Source organism: Desmodus rotundus, chromosome 11 (assembly GCF_022682495.2).
Source record: "Desmodus rotundus isolate HL8 chromosome 11, HLdesRot8A.1, whole genome shotgun sequence".
NCBI lineage: Eukaryota > Metazoa > Chordata > Mammalia > Chiroptera > Phyllostomidae > Desmodus > Desmodus rotundus.
Genome location: NC_071397.1, coordinates 67,016,799 through 67,029,068, shown reverse-complemented (window position 1 = coordinate 67,029,068; position 12,270 = coordinate 67,016,799). Strand labels below are relative to the sequence as shown.

Genomic DNA, 12,270 nt, shown 5'->3' with positions numbered 1-12,270 from the left:
CTACTGAGTCCATATGCGTTTTAGATTGGCCCTGACATTCAAATTCATGGTCATTCGCTGGTGTTGCTTAATCCCATTCTCGAAACTGTGCGTTCGTTATCTGACTCATATTTCTGGAATGTTTACTTATTACCTGAAAGGATAAGAGGGTAAAGATAAGAAGTAGAGGTGGCACTAAGAAAATACTTCCTTGGCAAAAGTAGCTTTTTCACATAATCTCTCCATGCATGAAAGTTTCCTGTATGTTAATAAGTTCCCCCTAAATATGCAAAATCATATGACATTATGGTGGGGGAGGAAATAAATGAATTAATGTCGAGCATACTACATTTTTAATTGCTCATGCTTTAAAGTAAAATATATGAATCTTTTGAGGAATGTTTGCCTCCTAACACCCAGGAGGGGTTAGGTGAGGTAGAGGGCAGTGGGATGGTGATAGTGAGTAACTTTAAAGTAATGAAATGCGGTCTGTTTATGTGGCGGACCTACCCAGTGGCTTTTGATTTGATGGAAGGGCTTAGGGCCTCTCAGAGACAATGCAGGTGTGAGGAGGATGTGGGAGCCAGCAAGCGACCAAACTTCTGGTCTGCAATTTCTTTAAAGACTCCTCTGTGCGGTTTACAAACATCCTGAAAAATAACCTTAAGTATCAAAAGCATTTATACCTATAGTGGTTTCACTAAAGAATATCAAACCTTTCTGATGTTAGAATACTTTCTTGTCACACTTCCTGCTTCTTAAAAAATGAATGTTGATTGGTTAATTAAAGTTTACCTCTCTTTTTAGGTGGTTCTTTGGAGCAATCAAGAGAGCCGATGCAGAAAAACAACTATTATATTCAGGAAACCAGACAGGCGCCTTTCTAATCAGAGAAAGTGAAAGCCAGAAGGGAGATTTCGCCCTTTCAGGTATGGGCATTGTTTTGTATGATTTAATTATGGGTTTGATTTCTATAGTCATGAACCTGCTGTATGGATATGGACATGCTAATTTTAAACTTGCCTTTTTTCTTATTTTTCACACTAGTACCAAAATTATATCTATTGAGCTGCTCCAGAGTAATATAAAAATTAGCAAGAGATTTACATCTATGGCTAGAAATCTCTATAAACAGTTTTAAATAACATGCACTCTAGATTTGAAATAAAATACATGTGGATCTGGCTGCATTTTCTCACTTGCATTATCAAGGATCCCATCCTTCAAGGGAAATAATAAAGAAGAAGCAAAAACTACACTGCTGTCAAAATTGATCTTGCCATAATACTTTTTTTTTTTTTGCATTTCATTTGTCTTTGTCTGGTAAATAAAAAACGAATTGAAATGCTGAATGCAAATGCATTTAATTACCTCCATGACTTATAACATTTTGTCAAATGTAGTTTTTCAGCCAAGAGTCAAGTACATGTTTAATTTACAGTGCTCTAGGAAAGAAGCATGGAAGACCTGACAATTACCTTTAAGAGTGACAGGTACATGCATGTCTCTGCTTTCAAGAATCTGTGCTTCTAGGTGTGTGTTGCAATGCTGCAGAATGTCCTCTCTTAAAGATGGCTCCAGTCCTTCTCTCCTGCGAGATTTTTTCCTTGCCCTTCTCTGACCTCTGTATTGTCTAAATTGTGTTATTATCCCCTTTAAAGCATCTATTTTGTTTCACCAACTAGATGTAAGCCTTTTGGCAGAAGAGATTTTTGCCTTCCTTTATCCCTGTTGCCCTGCAACAAAAGTTCATTGAACACGATGCCCACCCACCTCGTTGCGTCTGCCTGGCTCTCTGAGCCGGAAGTGAGGACAGCGTGCATGGCACAGTACAGAGGCTGGTCCTGAGCCCACGGGTACTGGGAACTTTGGTCTGACCTGAACCAAGGCCAGATGGTGTGTTTGGTACCTATTTTCTTCCATACCCGATGGTCCCAAATATCAGGGCAGGTGGATGGGAGCTGAAGTGAATTAAGGACAGTGGTATTGAGACAGGTTTTTCAGGTTTTGTCCTCCAGTTCCTGCCTATTCTGACACCGACTCAATATGGTATTACAGAATCTTGTGGATATAGTTCCACTCCTACCCAGTTAGAAAATGCTGTTCTGTAATTACTGCTCTTGAAACATTCCCAATTATGATGTGACACTGACCTTTGTAATTTTAGTTATATCCAGAGTGATAAAATTTTTAATGACTCATATATGTGATAGGCATTAGGTACTCAGAACTGACCCAAACAGGCTGGGCCTTCACACTGGTCCACACATGTATTCATCCAGGTGATGTAAGTGAACATTTTATTATGTTTAATAGATATTTTTCAGACTATGAAAGTAGTATAAACATTTTTGTAGAAACAGAAGGCTCAAAGAAGAATAATTTACAATATAACCTTCTGAAGATACATTTTTAATACTAAAATACCTTCTGGCAAGATTTTTTCTATGCTTAACTTTAAATATATTAATGTAAACACACATACAGAGAAAACACACACACAGAAAACAAAACTGGGATAATACTATAAATAAAAATATAAATAGATGTGTATGTGCATACAAGTGAGGGGGGACCCAAAAAACCCTGAAATCTATTTATAAAAAATTGTGTATTTATTCTTACATGTTTAAACTTCAGTCACCTTCAAAGTATTCTCCATTTGATGCAATACACCTATAGAGACATTTTTTCCCCACTCCTCAAAACAGTTTTTGAACTTGTTGATTTTGATGCCTTTGAGTGCTTCTACCCTTTTTTGGTTTCATCTCTTCCACATCAGCAAAACGTTTCCCTTTCAGGACTTTTTTTAGCTGGGGAAACAAAAAAAGTCACTTGGGGCAAGATCAGGTGAATAGGGAGTGTGGGGCACAGGGGTCATGCCAGTTTTGGTCAACAAACTGCTGAACACTCAGCATGCTGTGGGCAGGTACACTCGTAAATCACCCATCATGAAACGGGCAAACGCGTTGAAAGAGTCTTAAAAAAAAATTCACTGAAGCCAAATACAGCCTCTCACAACAACACCAGCTGGAACATAGGTACAGATGGGATCCCAGAACACTCACCTAGCAGGGGAAGCCTGTACTACAAAGGGCCTGCCCTCCAGAAGATAATTCTGTTTTTATTTTTGGCCTCTCCTCCTACTGATACACATGTATTGTGTATCTGTATGTGCATGTATAGCTATATGCATTGGTGTGTGTATGTGTGTGTATGTAACATGGATCTAGGCTTCATTTTTCTTGTATCTCAGTATCCTGTGAACATTTTTTCACATTACTTAATATTTTTACATCATTATTTTTAGAAGCCATGTTACTTTCCATGGTGTGGGGGGGTCATCATTTATTTAGCCTGTTTCATATTTTATACATTTTCATTATTTTCAGTTATATTGCTGTTATAAAATATGATGCAATGCATATCCTTGTAGATAAGGGTTTGAAGAGTTAAAGATTTCCATGAGAATACTATATTTAGAAAAAGAAAAAGAAATTGTTTTGAAATTTCTATGTCTAATGATAAGAAGAGCTGCAAGAGAATTCCTTGGTGAGGTTAAGGCATCCATGTTTGTTTATTCACCTTTGCCAGTATTTACATGTCAAATTAGGTAGTCATTATCTAGCCAAAAGCTAGATTAAAACTTTTAGATTAGCATTAAAGCATAGAATAATAACATTTCCGTGAGGAAAACAAACTGAAAGTGGGATTAGCTGAGTCATATCTTTGAGTAATGCTCAAGCTACAGTTGACTGTTCTGAAAACTCTCTAAGTAGAAGGGTTTGGGACAAAACAGCTTTGCAGGCTTAGAACGAATTACAACGACATTGGCTGTTATGTGCTGAGAATACTCGAGCGCTTGCTTATGGATTTAGTAAGCTTTATAGGCCTACTTGGAGATCAGCGTATCATTACAGATTCTTTTTCAATAAGTCACACAATTTAGAGTCTTTCAAACAAATTATCTGATTGCTGTGTATTCACTGGGGGACAAAGTAAACGCAGGCCATTATGCTCTACTGAAAGGAAAATTCTCTTATTAGCCAGAAGGAGGGCTACACAGGAGGAAAATGGAAAGAAAATGGCCTTCAGTATATCTACATTAAAATAAACAAACAAACAATCCAGCTGCTGACTGTTGATTACCACTAAGGATCTTCAGACAGACCACTCATGGATTTATTTCGTGGTGCAGTTTTCTCTTTAATCAGTCAGATTGATTGATGGCCTTCAGTTTTGCTGACTGCTGTGCTGCTCAAGACAGGCAAATAATATCTCCTTTCTATCTCTGCCTCTTTCCCACGTGAGTTTTCTTAGAAGTATTGTCTTTGTTCCTTGGGCGGCTGTGGCTTGCAGCTGTCAGAGACAAGTTTATGATTTACTGAGGTGGGGTAGCAGGGGAGGGGACACTCCAGAAGCAGCGGCCCAAAGCTGGGGTGGGTGCTAATTGGCTTGTTGTGGTCCTTGCCTAGCTGTGGGCTCTTGTGAGGTCTGAGCAGGTCTCGGAAGAGAGTAAGGGCCGTGACACCTCTCATAACGGCAAGACACTAATTAGCTGTGAATTACAGCAGCGCTTTTGGATATCACATATATTATTTGTGGCAGCCGGAGAATCTGTCTTCATTAGATGCGTGACAGGTAGTTTTAGTGGCCCTACTGTTATTTGTCATTGGTAGTGAATTGTTTTTCTGATGAAAAACATAAAATTCTGACTGTATGTGAACTGGTTTGGCTATTTCTTGCCTTCAATCAATTCGTTTAAAGAAAATTATTGTTGTTTTTATCATTAATATTAATTTGATGCTTGGCATCCTATAAGCATTTGTACTATTGTTTAAAGTACACTTTAAGGAAAACACACCCGGAGGACTAAAACTGAGCTGCAGGTGAGTTTTTCAGAAGAGATTCCACATTGCACATTGTAAGTTTACTTTAGACAGCTCTGCAGATTCATCTTCAGTGAAACCCTCTCAAAAGCAAGTGATCATAGACTGACTCTAATTCAAAAATCACTACACTGAGGACATGAGGCAAAAAACCTCATCAGCAATATTCAATGTGATTCATCTAGGTATGGAGATCATTTGTGTCTATATTTATTTATTTCTTCAACAAACATGAAGGTGCCTACTATGTGCTAGACCTTTGCTAGGTGAAGGGCAGCAGAGACAACAAGGCTCCAGGCCCTGAACTCAGTCTGCAGGAGGGTTATATTACAATACAGCTGTCTGGCTGTAAGATAAGAGGGGTCAGCACCCAAGGCCCCCAGGGGGAGTCAGGAAGGTTTCACAGAGGAGAGAGCATTTGGGTTCTGTACCCATTTGTGTTACAAGTTAGCCACGTGGGAAGATTAGTCCTGGCAAGGCAAGTGCACAGCATTGTTAAGTGTCTGGCGGTGGGTGGAGCAAAAGGTGGAGGGTAGCGTGTGTGCGTGCATGCATGCATGTGTGTGCATGTGTAGACTGCTCAGGGCCTTGCATGTCACGCTGAGGAATTTGGCCCTTACTCTCTAGAGGGAAGTCTTCCGCAGAAAGTGACCTGGTTGACCTTTGCTAGCATGGCGAGAGATTTATAGAGAATAGGCTGAGGAGGAGTGAGAAAGACAAATGCAGTGACATCACTTGCTGCTGTGTGAAATCACAAGTGTGAGACAGCAGAGCTTGTCAGCATTCTGCAGAGAAGGGCAATGGGACCCAAGCTCGCTGGGCTGTCCTAGGGCTGGGCTCCAGCACCGGATGTCTCCAGAGGCCACAGGTTCCCTGGTTGCTCTCCTTTCTTTTATGAGGCGAGTGTAGGTGTGGCCCTAGGACTAGGAATGAAAGTGTTTGTTTTGGTGCTAAATAGAGTGAGTTTGGATATCAATTAATTGCAGGGTTGTTTGGAAACTCCAGCATCAATGGGCTTGGGCACTGTGGGAACTTGTTGCTCTTCTTTCATGGAAGAGGAAACCATGAGGTCTGTGGGAAGTTGAATTCAGGTTCAGATCCTCTTGCTGGGCATAGGGGGTGATGGTAGGACAGTCCCAGTGGGCCCAGGGAAAGCTCCCAGGGTTCATTACTAGACGTTCCTGCTCATCTCCACAGATGATGGCCTGAGCCAAGGGAGAGGTATGGCAAATAGGGAGCAGGGAATGGGGGTGAGGAATGTTCAGAAGATATGAATGGACAGGCATTGGTGGCTGATCATAAATGAGGTAAAATAAGGGAGAATGCAGAATCTAGAACTGACCCTCTGATCTCTGATTTGAGTGACTGGGGCAGAGTGGTGACTTTATCAGGACAAGGTATAGAGAAGGGGTTGATGTACAGGGAGAGAGGAGAGAGGAGCAAAGGGAATCAGCTCAGAGGTGTTTGAGGCAATTGCAGGTGAACAAACAAATACCATTATTGTGTTTTTGACTTGTTTCTGCTGGTTTTGAGCAGAGTATTTACTGTGATAAATTTCCAATGTGATGAATATGAAGGTCCCATGGAATATGCAGGACTTTTATAGTACTTTGTGGCTGCCCTGAAGTCCCTTCTTGAGGATATGAAATATGCTTCTCTAATGACATAATTTAATTTTTCAGTAAGTATACTGGAATTTTTAGGACCAAATACATGTTTTATTCTTCACTGTAATAGGTTGCCAGTGCTCAAAGTATTACACAAATGGTAGAAGTATCTTTATAGAAAAGATATCATTGTATTTTAAAGGCCTTTGGCTGGGGTAATTATGTGTTCATTAAGGATACTTGAAAATGGCTAGAATTATCTGAAGCAACTTTCTGAATAATCTGAATGATTAACCTGAGTGACACCATGTACTTTATTACTTTGTAAGCATTTCTGCCTGTCTTATAGATTAATTCTGAAAGCAATTAAAGAAGTAATGAGAACAACAGTAGCTTCACGGGGGAAGATGTATACCTTTTCACGCTGACCTTGTGTGTGCCCTTCATGTTGAACTTACATATTCAAAGACTCATTTATATTTATGAGTAACTCTTTCAACATAGGCGAAAATTTACTTCTCAAACTAGGTTTTAACTTCTTGAGCAAAGACAGATTCTTTTTTTGCTTCTGCTCATGCTTCTTTCCTATCTCCCTAGTTTCCAGGACAGTTTATAATGATAGAACATGCTCACTCACCTCTTTACCCTGTATTCCGTAATTCTGTATTCTCATCACCTCCTCAAACCTCTGAAGTCTGGGCCACGTCATTCTCCTATTTGCTGTGTTTCAGACCTGTTTTAGAGAGACAGTTTCTCACCTTGAATAGCTTGTTTTATTTAGACAATAAAACTTCTGTCTAGCAGGCAAAATTGGAAAGGTCTATCACTCGCAGTGTGGCTCTGTATCTTTTGCTTGCCTGGCACTGGGTTCAGCCCCAACCTCACTTTCCACCGACAACTGAGATACAGTTATTGCTCCTAAACTTTTAGATCTGTTGACGCATTCTAATCTGAGAGTGGTCCAATAGCAAAAGGCTGTTTGCTTCATTATCAGTACCCTGAGCAATTCATTCATTCTTCATTCAAAGCTAATGTGGACCTGGTGGCCGCAAGAGTGGGTCAGTAACTCTATTAGTATTAACCATGAATGTGAATACAATTGTATATCTCAAGTAGGGACAAATATTAAATGGCTGGAAAAAATTGCTCCATGAATTTATGCAGTGAAACTTCTATGGATTCTAGGAGCATTTTTATATTGGTTATAAATGTTTTGCTTTTTAGAAAGTGCACATGCTACAAAGAACTTTTTATGTTAATAACTCTAATATCTCATATAAAATGTATTAAATTTTAAACATGTTGGTACCATCTTACAAAATGCCTTTTAATTAAAGTCATAATTTGGATGGTTCAGCTTAATTGCAAATATCACTGTCTATAATAGCAAGTGGCCTTTTTCATGAATTGTGTTATTTTCTGCCTTTTCTTAATAATACTACTGATAAATTATATTTCATATGTTTTAAATACTCTATAAAGCTAAATTAACAGTTCATTATATAGTACATAATACACTGTGCTTGTGTCTGCGCACACACGGATGCACAGGCAAAACCCCATCTTCTTTAGGGCGCTGCCTCATGGAGAAATCCTCTATCTTACTGAAAAGCCATGACTAGTAGTTCCAGAGGCCATACTAATTTTTAGGAGGTTTGCAGTCTGATTTTTTTCTTCTTTCACTTGTCTGAAAGTGAAATCGACTCACCTAAGTTTTCTCTTTTGGCTTTGCTTACTTTATTTTACTTATTTAAAAAATCTTTCTGCACGAGTATTTTGAACTATTTGGAGGAAAGCACAGCAAAAAGAGATACATGTTATTGCCCTTTGGATGTAACTTCATAATAAGCAATTCCAGGTAAAAAATATGTTGATAAGTCCTGTGGAGGTTGGCGAAATTGCTACCATTTGTAATTCATGACATATTTTGAGAGAGAGAGAGAGAGAGGGAGAGATGGATAGATGGATGGATGGATCTGGTCTTTTCCTCTTCTTATAAGAGAACTGATAAAATCATGAGGATTGCACAAGCACGACCTCTTCTAAACCTAATTCCCTTCCAAAGTCCCACTTCCTAATACCATTACACTGGAGGTTAGGGCTTCAGCAAATGAATTTGAGGGGAACAGACATTCAGTCCCTACCAGTTACAAAGGACTGAATTCTGTTTCTTACTGTGAGTAGGCATGCCAGCAGATTACGAGGTCCACCCTTCCTCCCACAAAGCTATGGACATTAACTGGCAGCATGCTTCAAGGCTTGGTGCATCAGCAGTCCTACTGTGTGTGTGAGAGGGAAACGTTCCCGACCAGGTGGATGGAGAGGAGGACAGTGCATGTGTTTCTTCCCTAAATGCCAAGTTTCTTTTCTTTTAATGATGAGTATGATGAAAAAAAAAAAAAAAACGAAAGCCATGGAATTCCAGAAACACAATAACAAAGTTTCCCAAGTTACATTCTAGAACAGTGATTGTCAGCCTTGTTTTTATCTCAGGGACATGTAAACTAATTACTAGATTCTGCTGCACACCAGAAAGTATATCTTTTGTTGATCTGAAAAAAATAGGTACAATTTTGATTCATTCACATCGAACAATTATTGTGTTGGCTGTTGTCATTTTTTACATTTGACAATCTAAGGGAAAAGAGGCCAGTGCCCTGGACTAAACAGTCAGATATTACATTTTTTAGAAATTCTTGCAGCACACTGGTTGAAAATCACTGTTCTATAACATAAATTCTTTGATAAGCTGAGGTATTTCATAGAACAGAAGGTTCAGAAGTTGAATGCATTTGAAGAACACCTCATATTAATTCTCTTTATCCTGACTTGACAAAGCACATTGAAGTCTCAGAAGTCTTCTAGGAAAAAAAATTAACTTTTCATCCCAGAGTTTCCTAAGATACTTGATTAAAGAACCATTTCCCCCCCTGTAAAACAGGGCTTGGGAAAAATAATAGTATAAGAGAAATTGTAAAAGGGATGATAAACAATAATCTGTAGATGCAGGGAAATTTTATACTTTTGAGCCAAATTCACTAAAAGGAACAGATGAAAAAATTTGAAAGCATTTAATTTGAAATTATAAAATACAAGGAAACATAAATCTGAAATTAGGCATAAAAACAGCATGAAAGGCAATATGTGGGAGACAGCAAACAACAAAATTGTTATTACAGGGATGTAAGGAACAAATTTGAGATGCTCTTTGGGGTGTAAAGAAAAATAGATGGAAATTTGTGAGGGCTGATAGTGCACCAACAGGGGACATTTCTTTGAAATTTATTAGAATGAATAAATGCAACCTACAGGGGACATTTCTTTGAAATTTATTAGAATAAATAAATGCAACCTACAGTTATATATATATATATAATAGAAGAAAACTTCCTGAGTTTAAAAAAGAAATCTGTGCTGGTAGATTAAAAGGTCTCAAAGTTGTTACAAGCATAATAAATCAAAACATGCATACTGAAGCCATCTTTTCAAAACACTTTAATGTCAAGGATAAATGAAAAATTCTGTGAGCGTCCAGAAGAATGAGAATTGAGTTGGTCTCAGAATTCTTTTCTACACCATTAAATATCAAAACTCGGTATAAACATTTAGAGACTCGTTCTTCTGTTCTCCCCTAATTTTACCAATACAGTTGAAAAGTTAGCTGTACCTTTACCTAAATTAACCAAATGTTAACACTGTGACATTTACTTTCTCTCTCCGTCATTCACTTATCTGTATATGTCTCTCTATACAGACAAACATATATATTAGTTGCAGATATCATGTCACTTCACCTTTAAAAACTTTGTATTAGTGTGTAGGTCCCAGGAATAAGGGCACTCTCCTACATTATCACAATACCACTATTACACCCAAGAAATTTCACGGATACAAAAATATTATCTGCTGTACAATATATACTCAAATCTAGCTCTTTATTTTTTTACTTTTTGATACAAGAAAGGATTATGTATTGCATTTGTTCATTGTATCTCATTAGCCTCTTTAAAAATTTTTTATATTGTCGTTCAATTACAGTTGTTCCCATTTTCCCCCCATTGTTCTCCCCTGCCCTGCCCACCCCCCTCCCTCATCTAGAAGAGTCAAAATACTTTAATAACTTTCCTTTGTGAACCACATACATTCTTACCTATGTGGACATTTCAGCCTTTCATAATGTTGCTGAAGCCCATTTACAGCCTAATCATTCATTCTTCCTTAAGTCAAACTATGCTTCTTGCAGGATGAACACCAGCTATTACAAGATCATGCCTTGCACCTCCCTTCTTGTAACTTTTGTTTTACTTTTTTTGAGCAAGGTACTCAGGACTTAGCACAGTGTCTTGTAGGCAGAAAAAAATATTTTTGATAAATATTTGTTTACTGAAAGTTAAATTGGTTTGATAGTATGCTACTGATTTTTTTCTTGCCTCCCCTTGTCTTTATATAGAAAAGAAATTTTCAAAAATATTGGGAAGAATATTTTGAATTATTTTCTAACTATTCATTTTTTCATTGGTTGGTTTGGTCACCTGTTCATCATAGAATGTTTGGTTGTGTTTGCCATGTGTCATAATTGTGTAAACAACTAACTAGTTCACACTATATCAAGCTTTGATTACTATGCATACGAAAGACCAAATGCAAAGTGCTTTAAGGACCCAGATAAAAGAACAATTATTTTCTGTAAGAGATTAACAAGGGAAGGCATAACAGGATAATGAGACCACAGCCAACTCTATAGCTAATAATGGGTAAGAATAAATGGGAAATAGTGTGAATGAAATGTACTTTTCTGCTCAGATAATGCCTATTCTTAAGAACCTTATTTTACTTCAAAAAAGCAGATGATGCCCCTTAGATTAAAAATGAGGACTTATTTTCTGTGATGTACTCTGGAATCCTTTAACAAATAGAATGGAGATCTGTAAATTGTTCATCCAGTACCTCTAATATGCTTGAATAACTAACAGCACTAGATTGGAAATACTGTAACTGTGATCATGGCAAACTCAGTAAGGGTTATATTTTGGAATAGCAAGACGGTGACAGAGCTGAGATCTGAGCCCAGGTCTCTCTAGGTCTTGAGTCCAGATAACATATAAATCTAATAATTTCAAACTGGAAAAAAAGGATAGGATAAAAAAAAGAGGGGAGCAATGGAAAACAGAGGGAGGCAAAGTGAAGAAGGAAGAACATTTGAGAAGGCATGGGGTTGAGTTTTTGATTGAACAGGATTTGCCCTAGAAATGAAAGTCAGTGACCCACAGGCCTTCCAATTTCTCCTCCTTTTCACTGGCCTGCACGATTTAGTCCAGTTTATACTTCAGGGAAATAATAAATACCTGTTTTCATCTCAAGACTGCCTCATTCTTAATTTACCTAAGCAATTTCTTTTTGTTACTCTAAGTGCAAAAATGTGTTATTGGAAAAACACCGTAAAATGCCCTGTCTGGTGTTGCTCAGTGGATCGAGTGCTGGCTTGCAACCCAAGGGTTCGAGGTTCAATTCCCAGTCAGGGCGCATGCCTGGTAGTGGGCCAGGTCCCCAGTAGGGGGCGTGTGGGAAGCAACCACACATTGATATTTCTCTCCCTCTCTTTCTCCCTTCCTTCCTCTCTCTAAAAAATAAATAAATATAATCTTTAAAAAATACTGTAAAATTAAGCCTAACTAGCATATTTCAGATGGTGTTTGTACAAACAAGGACATGGTTTCAACAGTGAATGCTACTTATTTTAAAACCAAAACACCTGCTGGCTTCAACTTTCTGCTTTCCACTCTTTACAGCTTCCG

The 12,270-nt window shown here is 38.2% G+C and overlaps 1 protein-coding gene across 1 annotated transcript in view; it reads left to right on the top strand.

Annotated features, from left to right (window-relative positions):
* FRK (fyn related Src family tyrosine kinase) overlaps positions 1–12,270 on the top strand; it is a 96,700-nt gene that overhangs the window by 50,207 nt on the left and 34,223 nt on the right. Inside the window, exon 2 of the mRNA XM_053914086.2 lies at positions 787–908. Within this exon, the coding sequence (XP_053770061.1) occupies positions 787–908 (122 nt within the window). The remainder of the gene's footprint in view (positions 1–786; positions 909–12,270) is intronic.